The 16,258-nt window shown below is 39.1% G+C and overlaps 1 protein-coding gene across 1 annotated transcript in view; it reads right to left on the reverse strand.

Moving 5' to 3' along the window:
* Positions 1 to 16,258, reverse strand: part of EPG5 (ectopic P-granules autophagy protein 5 homolog (C. elegans)) — a 125,634-nt gene that overhangs the window by 40,091 nt on the left and 69,285 nt on the right. Inside the window, 4 exon segments of the mRNA XM_011949334.1 lie at positions 7,898 to 8,060; positions 9,248 to 9,419; positions 12,191 to 12,335; positions 16,156 to 16,258. Of these exon segments, the coding sequence (XP_011804724.1) occupies positions 7,898 to 8,060; positions 9,248 to 9,419; positions 12,191 to 12,335; positions 16,156 to 16,258 (583 nt within the window).

Below are 16,258 nucleotides of genomic sequence, written 5' to 3' on the forward strand. Positions count from 1 at the left end.
GAGATCACTTGGACACAGGAAGGGGAACATTACACACCAGGTCCTATTGTGGGGAGGGTGTAAGGGGGAGGGATAGCATTAGGAGATATACCTAATGTAAATGACAAGTTAATGGGTGCAGCACACTAACATGGCACATGTATACATATGTAACAAACCTGCACGTTGTGCACATGTACCCTAGAAGTTAATGAAACAGAGAAAAAAAAGCTCTATGACATCAAAATGCATGAAAGTGAATACTCAAGAGCATATAATGCTAACAATAATTTTTACTATTGGAGAAATTAAAGATTAAAAAAAATTACTTGCATTTAACTAGATAATAAATCAATACAGGTATCTGAATTAAATTTGAAATATTTCAAATAACAGACCCATGTTTAATATCCTAAAATGTAAGTAGGACTATCTGCAGTCAGCCTTTTTGTTCAATACATCACCAATACAGTTAGACTGGGACTACGCGTGTCACACAATCTCCTGGCTGGCCTGGACAGAAAGCAGCCAAACAAGAAAAGAGAGAATCTGAGATGAGGAGGGAAGACACAGAATGAAGGGAGGTGGAAAGGCAAAGGATCCGAAGTCCACTTGGTTGGAAAAATGCAGAGACAGGACTAAACCTACTTTGTTACCCAAACTTTACAATTGCCATTCCATGTTGTAGAAACTACTAAAATAAAACCACCTGGTTTAGGAAAGTTTAGACTCTCTCACAAAAAATAAAAATCCCCAAATTATTATTTTCTAGTCTACTTATTTTTGTTTAATGTTCCCACTACTGTTGAAAGTTTTCTTTTTTTACTGCAAGGAAGGTGAGAGCAATGGAATGACTATCAGTTCATAATTACAAGAAGTCGTAGACAATAAAACAAAGTAGCATGGTAGAAGCCTCTCCAGTTGAGTCATTTTAAGTGGACGCAGAAATTTAAAAGTTTCCTTGTCTAAATTTAAAAGTTGGACGAAGCACGTCCTTCAGTCAGTTTTTACAATAATGTGGGGCCCTCAGTGGGTCTTTTCCATCATTCATTTCTAGGAATGACCAAATTTTTCACATGATAATAAATCAGTCCTGGGGCCAGCAAGCATACCCACAATACAAAAGTACATCAAAAGGAACCCAGTTATAAATCACCGCATTTCCCCAAGGAACATCACTGAATTGTTAGAGGCTTCTGTTGGGAAGAGAAAACACAGAAACAAGCACGTTTCACTTCCCATAAAATATATTTGCCTTTGTACACCCCAAACAAGCTATACATAGCTCAAACGCTTGCAGATAGCTGGAAATTTCCAGTACATTCTTTCCCAGAAAAATTCTATTAAGGAATAAAATATTTTCATGATATAATTGGAACTCTTAATAAAGGAGTCATTACAAATTATATTTAAAATCTGAAGTCATTTCCCATAAAGCTAATTTTTAAAAACTGATCTAATCTAGAATGTTAAGATCACAAATTCTCTAATCACTGAAAAAAGAAGGCAATACTATTATATAGACTCAGAGAGAAAATGAAATGGTACCTATGTTCATTTACATGAGATTTAACTGTCATAATCAGCTTACTCAGAATCACACTGCAAGTATTCAGAAGCTGCAGCTGAAACAGTTGAAGCAAAATGACCTGGCAATACTGAATGGGAAAAGTAGGGGTCTTGAATTTAGACACATGCAGGCTTGAATCCTGATGGAGCTACTCACTAGCTATGTGACTTTAGCAAGTCTCACAGTGTCTCTGAACCTGTTTCTCTGAACTTATCCTCATTCTATGAAGATTAAGTTGGATAAGCTAGGCACAGTGCCTCACGTCTGTAATCCCAGCACTTTGAGAGGCCAAGGTGGGCGGATCACTTGAGGTCAGGAGGTCAAGACCAGCCTGGTCAACATGGTAAAAGTCCATCTCTACTAAAAATACAAAAATTAGCTGAGCATGGTGGTGTGCCCCTGTAGTCCCAGCTACTCGGAGAGAATCACTTGAACCTGGGAGGTGGAGGTTGCAGTGAGCCAAGATGGCACCACTGCACTCCAGCCTGGGTGACAGAGTGAGACTCTATCTAAAAAAAAAAGATTAAGTTGGATAATAAAAGCAAAACACCTAGCATAATACCTGGGACATGAGAGTGCCCAAGCAAGTGACCAAAAGTACTGTGAACATGGCTGGGAAAGACAGTGCAACCATCCTCACTGCTTCCCAAGACTGAATATTTGGGAGACATTTATATTAGAATAAAAATGTACAGTAAGCAGTGTATAGTATTTAAGTTGAGTATTTAAGTACGGAAAGTATTAAGCTGTTTAAAAGCAAAGGTAAGCACAATCAAAGAATGAAATGTTAATTTTTAATAAGAAAAAGTTCCAGTTTCCATGATGTCTGTCATGGCCAAATAATATCCACAAAATTCCAACATAGTTGAAATCAGGGAACTTACTTATGAAGGGCATAAATCTAGAGCTGTTCATTCCTTCAAACACATTCATTTTGCAGCACTGACTGTATGAGACACTGATGATATAAACATGAATAAGACAAAGTCCCTGACCTTATGTAACTCAAAATCTAGTAACAGCATAGAACTAATCATAACACAAAACAAGTTGTAACACAACCTAATGAGTGGTGTGTTACAAATAAGGATGCTTCCTTTCAGCAGAAGTGTACTAAAAAAATTAAAATAGGCTGGGCACGGTGGCTTACGCCTGTAATCCTAGCAATTTGGGAGGCCGAGATGGGTGGATCACCTGACGTCAGCTGTTCAAGACCAGCCTGGCCAACATGGTGAAACCTTCTCGCCACTAAAAATAAAAAAATTAGCTGGGCACGGTGGCACCTGCCTGTAATCCCAGCTATTTGGGAGGCTGAGGCAGGAGAATTGCTAGAACTCAGGAGGCAGAGGTTGCAGTGAACGCCACTGCACTCCAGCCTGGGTGACAAGAGCAAAACTCCATCTCAAAATAACAATAATAATAATATTAAAAACAAATAAAGATGGAAACCCTATTCCCAAAGAGTTCAGTCTGGCAGGACAAAACAGCAAGTGACTGCAACAGCATTTAGCCACAAGCTGCAATGGAGAGGACATCTCAATTTGACTGGAAGAGTCCGCAGAGACCTCAAGAAGAGGTTTGGCCTGAACTAAGTACTGAAGGTTGAGCCAGAAGGAGGTCAGAAACAGGTGGGAGAAGAACAAAAGCAGCATATGCGAAGAACAAAGGTATGCATGTGTATGTTGTGTTTAGAAAATGGAGAAAGTCTAAATGACTGAAAAGTAAAATGTCTGCGAAGTGGGGGACAGGATAAATGATGCTGCTAGAAGAAGACCAACAACAGATTATTAAGGGCGGTAAGGGCCATATTCCTTTTGATACTGCCAAGTAAGTACGGGTTTTTAGCCTGGAAATGTGATCAGATCTGTTTCAAAAGATGAGTAATGAGAGAATGGAAAACAGACAAGGCAGGGAGAGAGATATGGAGAGGAAATCTAATTAATGCAATAGGTCAAGGGAGAAGCAAGGTATGCCTACCATGGAGAAATGGCAACAGAAACACAGAGAAGGGAATGTCAGAGGCTTCAGAAAGTTACTTCGGAGGCGGAACCAATATGGAAGCAACTATGGAAAATACGGGAATGAAGTAGGGTAGAGTAACTGGAAGAGATGATATTGATGCCTAAGTTTCTATCTGGGGAGATCAGCTATGTGAAATTATAGGAAGAAGAGATTTGGAAGGTAAAGATGAGATTAATTTGAGAAATAGGGAGTTTGAGGTATTTGTGGAACATTCGGTTAGAATGAGGCAGGCAGAAATCTAGATTTGGAACTCAAGAGAGAATTCTGGACTAGAGAAACAGAACAGGATTATCAACATATGAGTAAATGGTTCTTTTGTTCTTTTTCGAACTATTCTGAGATCTACTGGAGTTATAAACTCTCCAGAAAAAAAATTTACATACACTTTCACGAACTTCACCAATTCTCTAAAGACCATTCACAGACCCCAGATTAAGAACTCCAGCACAGACTGTAGGCAAAAGAAGATGATGTCATATGAAGAAGAGAATCAGGATAACTAGCAAGCTAAGAGTTTGAGTTGAGGAAGAAGAAACCCTGGAAACTGAGAAGTGGTTAGAGATTCAGAGGGAAGAGATGAGACTACATAAAGTTCAATATCACAATAGAAAGATGTTAAAAGGAGTCAAAACTACTGGACACAGCCATGAGGTGGTCACTGGACACATCTATATAGAGGGCTACAGTTTTACGTACAAAAATAACACAATCTACCTTTTGCAGGACATAATCTCTCCCAATGACAGTTTCATGATGAGTCATAAACACTGGGAACTCACCCTCTCTATACTCCATTAACACCTCTTTTTCCAAAACTAAAGTCATTTATAACCAAAAGTATCCATTTGGGTAATGGATGGCTTCATATTTAAGTATAATCTTTGGCCAAAAATCAGAGCAACACAATCAACTTGCATAGATAATGCTCCAACTTCATAGCAGGCAGAGTTTCAGCTTTCCCCTGTCTTGCCCTTTGCCATTAATGCATAACAAAACAGATTTTTATCTTCAAATCCTCTAAGTATCAACCGGCAAATACTGCCTGGGATAGCCTCAACTAGCAATGACAGTATTATATAACTTTCAAGATTATTTAAGTCTCAGCCTATAAAAGTTGTTCACTGTCTTCACGTTTTTAATTGCCCTGGCACATCTGCATGTCAGGCAAAACACTGACTGCAGTCGATACCATTATTGATACTGAACTTCTAGGAGCCATCAGTGGGGGATCTCAAGCTTGCAGAACTTCCCAAATGAGACTAAAAGTCAGGGCACTAACCAACCAAGTGAGGCCAGCAGAAAATTAAAACCTGCTTTAAGAAAACTTAAATATTTCTAATGAGGTTAGGCCCACAAAATACAGCTACTTTTTCAAATTCTTTAAGCTTCTGCAAAATCTCCTTTTTACCCTCTGTCCTTCATTACTTTTCCCCCTTCTTTCTTCAAGCTATATTAGCAATTACCAATTTTTCTTTCTTTTCTTGAGATAAGGTCTCACTCTGTTGTCCAGGTTGGAGTGCAGTGGCACAATCACAGCTCACTGCAGCCTTGACCTCCTGTAGTTAAGTGATCCTCCTGCCTCAGCCACCCAAGTGGTTTGGACCACAGGTGTGTGCCACCATGCCCGGCTAATTTTTGTATAACATTTTTTGTAGAGACAGAGTTCCTTCATGTTGCCCAGGCTGCTGAACTCCTGAGCTCAAGCAATTTGCCCACCTTGACCTCCCAAAGCGCTAGGATTACAGGTGTGAGGCACCACGCTCAGCCCAATTTTTTTTTTTTAAGAAAAGAAAGCACAAGAACTTTGGTATGTTTGTAAAAACATCTAAGCCATGTTCACATCAGTCCTTATCATAAATCATCTTTTCTCTGACCTCCCTCCAATCAAAATCACCTAGAAGACATTTTAGAAAAGGTGTATCTTTTTATTTCAGAATTAACAAAGCAAAAGATTATGTTTAAAATCTCAATTCAAGGGTTCAGACAAATAATATAATACTATGATCCCTTTTTCTGTAAAGGAAAAGACAATTCACTGGTAGGCTTCGAGTTTCAGCTCCCTGGCTTGCCTGGTGGTATTTTCCACTGCAAGACCCAGACAGCTAATAGGAGGTTAGGGCAAGAGACCTGTTCTTTAGCTGAGGCAGTAAATATTTACAATTCTTCACAGAGCAAGCCATCAGCCAGAAGTGGAAAAACATTTCTTTATAGTTGTCTTACTTGTCACTTATAAAAATGCATTTTAGAATTCTCTTCTCTATATAAAATTAACAGTCTGGTAAAGATATGTAGTTTTAAAATATAGAAAAACACAAATTGGTGAAGACATCCCTTTTTTTATTAAAAACAGATACATTTTCAGTTTTTTCCTCACTAACTCAAACTCCACCCAAAATTGGCAAACTTTTCTCCCAGTTTTATTACTCCAGCAAGTGATTTTTTCTTAAATATTTCTACCTTGATCTTACTACAACAGCATTAGTAACTGGGAAAAAAAATACACCAAAAGAAAACTAACTGTATAAAGCACCTGGCCAAAGATAACTCAATGTTTAGGAGTCGCACATATTTACAATAATATACAGAAAAATAAGTTGGACTCATCCTAACTTTTAGGTCAAATTTCTGAACTTTAGACACATACAACTATGTTGAAAAATCATTTTGAAAGTAATGAAAAATACAATGCATACAGAAGATTATTTAAGAGAAGGCATTTTGTAGAAAAGAGTCTCCCAAGGAAATTGATGGAGACATTGGAATAGTTACAACGAAAATTAGCAAAAAAACAAGGGAAATTTCTGAAACACAAACAAGAGGGAGTAAAATAAATTTTCTCCAATTTCCAAAAGCTAACAAAAAAGAATCATTTGTGTATAGACAGATTTAGACCATAGGCAGTGCTCATCTCCAAGCATTTATCTTTCAGCTTAGGGAATACTGACTTCATTCAAAGGAAGAATACAGTGCGGTGATTAATGAACACAGGCTGGCCGGGTGCGGTGGCTCAGGCCTGCAATGCCGGGACTCTGGGAGTCCAAGACAGGCAGATTGCTTGAGCCCAGTAGTTTGAGACCAGCCCAGCCTGGGCAATATGGCAAAATCCCATCTCTACTAAAAAACCCCATCTCTACTTTAAAAAGAGCACTGGCTCTGGAGCTGGAATGTCTGGGCCTTTCTGGCTCTGCCACTTACGGGCTGTGGCACTTCAGGTGCACAACTTAATTAACTTCTCTGGGACTCTACTTCCTTACCTGAGAAAAGAAGATAATATGATAATGGCCACCTCACAGAGTTGTTGTAAGGATAAAATAACTTATTTAAAGTGTTTAGACAGGGCCTGGCATAAAGTAAATGCTATGACATGCTAACTTCAGCTAAGCTTCCATCATGAAGTCCATACAATATCGCAGATCCAAATTCTGCCTATATTCCAGTGTAAGAAGGTAACTCTGAGAGGCAGTTCAAGTTTCAGTCACGTTGTTGCACGTCTCTCCTCTTGCCTGTCAGCAAGCTCCACCCGACTAATCTGCTTCCCGTATATCCTTCCCACATTCATCTTCAGGGGCTCCCTGCCATGTGCAGCAGACAGCCAGAGCTCCCAATGATGGTGCACACCAACCTTTCCAACGTGAATTCCCACCACCACCCCAAAACACTTGGAACAGGTTAACCTAGCCACTGACCCCTAAATGACATCATGGCCACCCTACTTCCACATTCCTTCTAACTGCATCATCACCAAAGTCTTTTAAGAATCAGTTGAGGCCAGGCACGGTGGCCCATGCCTGTAATCCCAGCACTTTGGGAGGCCGAGGCGGGCGGATCACCAGGTCAGGAGTTCGAGACCAGCCCAACCAATGTGGTAAAACCCTATCTCTACTAAAAATACAAAAACTAGCCCGGCCTCGTGGCATGCACCTGTAATCCCAGCTACTTGGGAGGCTGGGGCAGGAGAATCACTTGAACCCAGGAAGCAGAGGTTGCAGTGAGCCAAGATCGTGTCACTGCACTCCAGCCTGAGGACTGCATTTCAAAAAAAAAAAAACAATAAAAGGGATCAGTTGAAGCCCCTCTCTCTAGGAATCTTCTCAATGATTCTGATTTTTTTTTGAATTCCTATTTGAATATCTGTCTTATAGGACTCATCTGGTATCTGCAAAAATATGTGATTAACTCTATGAGTGTTTTCATACCCCCCAAAACTAGTAAATGTTTGGGACACAGACAGTGTGCCATATATGTCTTTCAATCTTCCTCAGTGATATGCCAACATTATGGACTCAATTAAAATTCTCTAAATTCTGAAGAAATTTAAACACTTACTTGAACCGTGACAACTGCGGCTCCTTGGCATTTCTTACCACTGCTGCCTCTGCACTCCAAATGCAGTGTGGTCTGTTCTTCACGATTCACATACTGCTTTGGCATTGTGTCCAACAGCTCACCATCCAGAGCAACCTGCTGAGATTCCCGAAGAGCTGCGTTTCTGAAAAACATCATCAGGAGGTAAAAGAAAGTCTTAGGGAAGGTTATATGATAAGTGATAAAGGCTTCCAGTTACCCACAGCCAGCATTATAGCACAGCAAAATACGCATATACCATAGTAACAGAGGACCAAAGGTTGTGAGACAAGACTTACCCAAATCATTCTCCTGGCAGAGAGGCTAAAGAGAAAGCTAAGAAATGAAAGAAAAGCCTATAGAAAAGTGAGACAACTTTATAGCCACAAACAAAGCTTCATTTAGAATCCATGTTATACCAACAGACCCTACAAGAACAAATGACAATTCTATCCTAACTTAATCATCCTCAAGGGGTGTCTTAATTGTAAGTACCAATGACTTCTTAAGACATCCTCAAGGGGTGTCTTAATTGTAAGTACCAATGACTTAGACAAGTACCAATGTCTTAATTGTAAGTACCAATGACTCAAAATGAAATGTCAAAGACCAAGAAAGCTAATGGCATACATGGGGTGTCAAAACTGGTCTAACTGTATGTATCATTACATTAATGGGCAGGTGCTTATATGTGCACTCAACACACACTCAACAAATGCCTGGACCAAAAATAGCCAAGGAAAAAAATACCAATAAGAAACTGATGCACATAGGATTTGTAAAAGTGAGGCTCGCTTACTGTTAATGAAACAGACTTACTCTACATATGCTCCTTCTCACAAGATCTCAAGTTAGATCAAAACCTTAAACTGTTGATCATTTTGTATCCACCATGTGAACTCAAAACACTTAATAACTTTTCCACACTTCAATCAATGTTTATGTCAATTTCTTAAAGAATATGGAGAGGTAAAGAGTACAGCAATGAGAAAAGAAAGGAACTCTCACTTCGCACCTTTCCAGCACCATCTTTCCAATATCAGAAGATCTCTTCATGAGAAGCATAAGAAAATCTTACCTGGCACTGCTGATGCTCAGAAATGCAACCACAGGAAACGAGAAATTGATAGTCGGAGAGAGTACCACATAATTTTGATGTGAAATTATAAGACTTGTCACAACTTGGTTAACCAAGTGAACCATCTGGGCCAGGCTGGGCAAACTATCCTCCTGGTAAAAATGCTGACGAGGAAGCCACTCCAGGTAGCAAATCATCCAGACTGTCAAAGCCACCAGCATGGGAACATGATCCTTGAGGCTGCACAGTCTTACCTGGCCTGCTGTTGCAACAGATTCAGGTCTGTGCACACCAGCTGGGTGGCGTCCTTCTGACTCAATAGCAAAGCAGAGGAAATAACTGGCACAGGAGGCTTCACTGGGTGCAGAACAAGGGGAGGCTGGGGAGCCTCATGCTTCCGTAAGTTACTTAAAACTCTTTCTTTAGCTGAAAGAAAATTAAGTCACAGATACTGAGCAATCAGGTGAATTAGCAGGAGATCAGAAGCATGTTGTATAATTCAGTAGCATTCCTATCCTCAAAAAGTTTACAGTCTTACGATAGTTAAAGAGTTAAAGCTCATGATCTTAAATTATTACCCTAGACAGGCCTTGTATGACATGCTAAGAAGTTTGGACTTGATATTAGTGTAAAGCTACTATCTAGCGCCTTACACTAATATCGTGTGGATCTCATGAACAGCTCTATGCAAGCTTGAGTGAGATGGTAGCTATCATCTGAATAATGGTTTAAGTGAATGGAGTAGGTCTGGAGGCAGGTAACCTAGTTAAGGTTTTAATGCCATCATCCAGAGTTCAGAGGAATTGAAGAAAAAGGAATAAGCATTATGGAATATAGCTGAGTTAAAAATCTGAAATCAGGTCAAGGTTTGAACAGGAGGACTGGATGCAGTAAGAGATAAAATGAATGAAGACATATGCATAAGCTCCTTCAGCATTTCTATTTATGCAGTCATATAGTCCATCAGTCATTTACTTATTCATTCACTCAATAAATGATTTACGGAGTCCAAATAAGCAATCCATTGCCACACACACAGACAAAGGTGAACCTCTACCATGCAACTTTGCCCTAGATTACACATGATCTCATACTGTTTAATCAAATTCAAATGTTTGATACTTCTAGACTTAGTACAGAGCTGAATACACAATAGATATCCAATAGATTCCTATCTTCCCTTCCTCTCCCTTCACCACACAATACACATACCACACAGCAGGTGGGGACTGAATAACATGAAGAAAAATGCTGCTACCTACCCAATTCTTTTCAATAGCAAGAAACAGAGGAGGGCAGTGGTCAAGGGAATTTCAAGTCAATAAGTCAAGTCAACAAGTACTTAAGGGACTACTATGAATTTCCGATTACATTCCAGATGTAACATTCCATTTTCTATTCTTGTTGAGAAAAATTAAAGAAAAATTAATAGCCATGACTTTACTTGGCATAAGGAGACTTGCATTGTTTGTATCCCAAACAGATGGAATTCAACATTTCAAATAGGTCAAGTACAGCACTATATCCCTTATAGCTGCTGTTTTTCCACTAGAACTAATCATTGTTTGCACAGATGTAACCAAGTTAGGTATTCATCACTGGATAAGACTTGTGACTATGTATGTTAAAGTTCCTTTCAAGCAACATAAGAGGCCACAATGCTAAAGGAAAACTGGGGGCTCTTTCAAACCCAATATAAGTTACCATAAAAGAAAAACCAGGGATATTTTAAAAACAAACAAAAAATCTAAATTCATATTTAATAGTAATCACCACTTTAGACCATGACCGACAAAAATACTGAAGCCAATAAAACAAATTTAGTTTAAGAAAAAGGGTGCTAGTGAAATTTTTCCTACAACCAATCACACTACAAATTCAATCATTTGATATAATCATCAACTAACCTCTTACATCTGAGAAAAACCTGAAACTCACTATTTAGAAGTCTAGGCCCTAATTTTGTTTAGAAGTACAAGGTATAGTGATCGCCAGACACAAGAGGTAAAATACTGAGTGGTGAACAGCAGGTCTCTGGAGTCAGACGGCTCTGCCCAATAACCAGCTATGTGGCCCATGCGGGCAGGTCACCTAACCAGCTTACAAATTGGGTTTCTTATCTGCTCAATAGGGATAACCTCACAACATAGGGTTTTTGTGAGGACTGAGTTAGTGCATCTAAAGCACTGAGACACTGCTTGGAACAAACTAAGGGCTTCATAAATTACTAACTTAACTCCAGTGAAAACGATTCGTCTTTTAGGGCAGTGTTCAGGCAACATAGAAACACTACAAATGGAAGGGCATGAACAGGAATCATTTAATAGTTTCCAGATCTATTCACATATTCCTTCCTCTTAACAAACTTTTAGGAATAGAAAAATGAGAATCTATGTTGCTGGCTTGAGGGCAATTTTCATCCCTTCCTCTATATATACCTTTCTATATCATTTAATTTTTCAAATTAATATATATAACTTTTATAATCAGAAAAACATATTATTGCTTCAAGAAAAAAATGCAGGGAGAGGAAATGTTGGAAGGAAAAATTTTAGAGCCTTAGAAGAGACCAGCCAGCACCATTTTACAGATGAATGACGTGAAGTCCAGAGAAGTTCTTATTTCTCTCTCTTCATACAACTAACGCATTTTGGTTAGTGGCAAGCTAGAATAAGAAGGTATTTTCCATTCCTCTGGATCACCTCAGTGTCTTACTACACTATATATTGTAATATTTTGGTCGACGATTGAATTTATAATTATATGTCCTATATTTTTGAAATATAGTCAGTAATTAAAATAGGTTATCCCAAATATCAGCAACTTTAAATGGGTTTTTGTGGCCTGATAGAAAACTAACTGGTAATTTATACCACTCTTTCTCTAGAAAAATGTGCTGGGAGAAACAAGTAACTTAGAAACTTCAGGCATCTGATTCATTTGTAAGGTAAGAGTTCCTGGTACAGAGGAAAAGAGTTTATAAAAGAAAAAGACAGACTTCCGATTTTTAAAACTGCAAAGTAATTACATTTACAGTTGCACTTTACACCATTGTATAAGTAAACTGAAATCTCTTTTTAAAGCATCGGAGGAAAAATGAACACTGGAGGAATAAAGTATGTCAACCTCAACCCTCAATGGCTCTGATTCAATTATTCATTCACTCATTCGAAGGGGTGGGTGCTCCCAGGACCCACCCAGCAAAGGATCAGTGAAGTCCAGCTGCACGGACGAACTACAGGGTGTGGAATGGGACTCAAGCTTGGCCTGCGTCCACAGACCAACAGTCTCCTGAAACTCATGGTAGATGCGCTCCATGTTCAAATACTCCATCCACAGATCCTGAAACAGAACGACAGTATTTTAACTCTGACAGACAAGTCACAGATTCACATATAAAACTATGTATTTAACTATAAAGTGAACCAGTAAGTTTCAACATGAAGTGGTCTACTCCAAGTCCTCCAGCATTAGGATAAATTGCCATTAAAATGACCACTCTAACAATCTCTGCAGTAGCTATAAAACTTTTTCGTGTATCATGATTAGAAAAAGTTTTAACAGCCCTATATGTATATTTATAAATTATACACATACATTATAAAGCTAATACATTACGTATACTATAAGACATAGGTAAAAAATAGCAAATGTTAAAGAGATAAAAAATAAAATGTTAAAAAATAATCAAATCTGAATTAGATCAAGACACTAAATCCAACTATCAATTTACAGTAAGCACAGGGGACAGAAAAACATGTTAAACTACACCATGAAGATACAGTTAGCAAAATCCATATGGTGGGGAGCCTCTGTGGACAAACGACTCAGTTTCTTCAACAAATAAATTGCAAGGAAAAGTAAAGGGATAAGGGAAGGACTTGTATATTAAACAGATTTTTAAGACATATCAACCAATCACAACATGTGAATCCTGATTCAAACTATGAAAATAAAAATAAAACTTTTATGACATTTATGAGAAAGGTGGAAACTTGAATATTGACTAAATATTTGATATAAAAAATTATTTCTAATATGTTTAGGTATGCTATTAGGTTATGTCATTTTTTATCCCTATCTTTTAAAATCTTCATGTATCAACTGCTCTCTGGGATTACCTCCAAGATAAAATGGAAGAGGAAGTGGATGGGCTATAGATGAAACTAGACACATGGCATATGCGGGGAGGGGGAGAAGGGCATGCCCATTATACTGGTCCCCTATTTCCCTATACGATGGAATTTTTTCATAATAACAGGTGTCACATAAGTAAACAAATAAAATGAGGAAACAATAAATATAGCAGCTCTAGTATCCTCCCCCTACACTCCCGTGGGCTGTCTTACCTATTTCGAATTATATATATTTCACTTTAGTGACCACTACCCATTAGAATGGGGGACTGCCTTTAACAACAACAAAAAGTCAAATTATCAATGAACTTCAAATAGTAACAGCAAGTGAGCAAACAGGGACTATGGGTTTGTGGACCATGATTTTTTTTTTTGGATCTTAAGTGTTCTAAAGGCCCAAGGATCCCTCTAACCCAAAAAATGTCCCTGGCTTCTCAATAAGCACACTGCTGTGAAGTCCCAAATCATTATTTCCAAACCAACCCCACAGCGCAAGGCATTCCAGACTCAGAGGAGGAGCTCCAATGTAATCCCAATCACAATCCTGAATTCCACATGCAGCTGACTGTTCAATGTGCTGGGTCAGATCCTCCTATTGTATACACGCTCCTTTAAATAGGGCCACTCTGTCACTTTCTCTGCCTCTGTGCTAAGTAACTGTTAACAGAGGCTAATGATCAGAGCAAATACTAGGAATTAATGATAGGTAAACAGAGATGTCTTAGAAACCATAAAAATACAAAACAACCCTGAGCTTGAATTATAGATCAAGAAATTATACATCAAGCGCCAAGCAAAGGCTGAATTAAAAAGAAAAAGAGGGAGAAAGAAATCAATTAGTTCTGTTGATGCTGAGGAACCAGGATAAATCTCAGAGAACCAAGAAAGCAATGGCTAATTTTTAAAAACACTGACCAAGTACCTACCATGTACAAAGCTTTGGATATGGAGGAGGGATGTCAAGTATAAAAAGATGAGGATGGAACTGCACTCAAAGGATGTCAGGACACCATGGTCTCATGTGTATTTTTCTTGTTTCTCTGGCTCTATATTCTCAGTCTTATTTCTCTGTGCCTTAAATGCTGTTATTTCTCAGGGTTCCATCTTCAGTCCTCTTCTTAATGTACGTATTCTCTTACCACTAAATCCACATATCCAACTTTGCCTCATTCCTGAATTCTAGATCTGTATCTCCCCTTCTGACCAACTCCTTGATAGAGAGCTCTCGTTGAAGCCCCTCAGGTACCTGCTCTTCCAGGGTTTATCTCTGGGGGCCAACGTTAGAAATTTGGAAGTCTTTGGGTATCTGATTCTTCCTCGATATATTTTTAATTCATCCATTTGTTAATAACTGCTGCTATTTCAACAGCTTTCCAAACAAAGACTTCAAAATACAAGCCAAATTCTTTCGAAAAGTATACATGGTCCTTAGGGATTTCATTCCTACTCACCTCTCTGGTTTCATCTGCCCCGCCTCAGGTGCTTTGCCCTACCCTGCACCTTTCTGAACATGCCCTACTCTCTCTCACCTGCTATGTCTCTGCACACACTGGTCTTTCTGCCCGTTAACATCCTCTCTGTCACTCCCTAACACCATGCCTTTCCTTTCCATCTGCCCAACTCCCATTTGTCCTTCAGGGCTCAGCTCAAAGGTCACCACTCCAGGCCCAATCCAAATGAGGGGCTATTCCTCTATGTTCCCATAGTACCGTGTGCCTTCCAGTCTCCTAATTTTTTTTTTTTTTAAGATGGCGTCTCTCTCTGTTGCCCAGGCTGGAGTGCAGTGGCGCGATCTCAGCTCACTGCAACCTCTACCTCCCAGGTTCAAGAGATTATCCTGCCTCAGTCTCCTGAGTTGATGGGATTACAGGTGCCCACCACCATGCCCGGCTAATTTTCTGTATTTTTTAGTCCAGACGGGGTTTTGCCAAGTTGGCCAGGCTGGCCTTGAACTCCTGACCTCAGGTGATCCACCCGCCTCGGCCTCCCAAAGTGTTGGGATTACAGGTGTAAGCCACGCACCTGGCCCATAATCTTGATCACAAAATGTAATAACTGTTTGTTTAGTCTCCTGTTTGCCAATAAGCTCTTTGGAGGCAGGGAATGTATTAGATTTCTTTTTGTATCTTTAGTACCTGGCACTTAGAAGACACTCAATAAATACTCACAGAAGAAAAAGAAAGCAAGAAGAAAGAAGGCGAGGAATGAAGGAAAGAAAATAAGAAAAAGACACCTACTGGAGATAAAATATACACATGATATGAAAGTAGGAGGGTTTAAGGATCCAAATGAAAGTGTTTCAACTCTTAGAGGTTCCTAAATCCCATCCTGGTGCTGGGGTCAATGCTCAAAAGACTGCAACCCTAGAAAAAAAAAGAACTAGAACAGAAGAGAATTGTCTTCCCCAACCTTTTTTCCCTGTCCCCAAGAAGGCTAGAGAAGCTTAGAGAAAACTGAGATTACAAGTTTTGGCCTGAAAAAGGGTCACAGACATCTTTGAGTGCTTGGGAGAGAACAGCTTAGGACATATGAAGACTGAAATCAAGTGGTTCCAGAAGAGCAACCAAAACTGTGACAATGACAAGTAAGTACCTCCAAAGCCAAACAAAGGTGGGCTCCTGATCTCCTCCATGCAACTAACCTCCTACATCACGTACAGATCCTTACAAATTCTTACAAATTTTTACACTGCATGTAAGAATGGGAGTAGAGATAATTGCTTAAAGGTGTTTAGCTGCTAACAACTTCCAATTTTAAAAAATACACAGTCAGAGGAAGGTTATGTTTATGAAGTTGTAAAAAGCCCTAGAACAAGCTTCGAGCCTTCAAGTAGAAGGCACGGTGAGGCTGGAGATTCAAAAGGGAGTATTCCCTCCATATAATCACTTAGATAGTGACAAAACTCATAGAAACAATGACCATCTGAGTGACTATCCATTTTCTTATCAATAAATTGTTTTATTATTATGAATACGACCAGTTCAAATTACATTCAGATATGCTAAAAAAGAGTGTTATAGTTTCACCTGCTGATTCTGCATCACTTTTGCTAGCCTGTGAATATCATAATGCTTTGGTAGAGAAGGGATATAGGTATCTCCTTTTTGAAAATTCTCATCTTCTAGCCAT

The sequence above is a fragment of the Colobus angolensis genome, unplaced genomic scaffold (assembly GCF_000951035.1).
Source record: "Colobus angolensis palliatus isolate OR3802 unplaced genomic scaffold, Cang.pa_1.0 Scaffold299, whole genome shotgun sequence".
Taxonomy (NCBI): Eukaryota; Metazoa; Chordata; class Mammalia; order Primates; family Cercopithecidae; genus Colobus; species Colobus angolensis.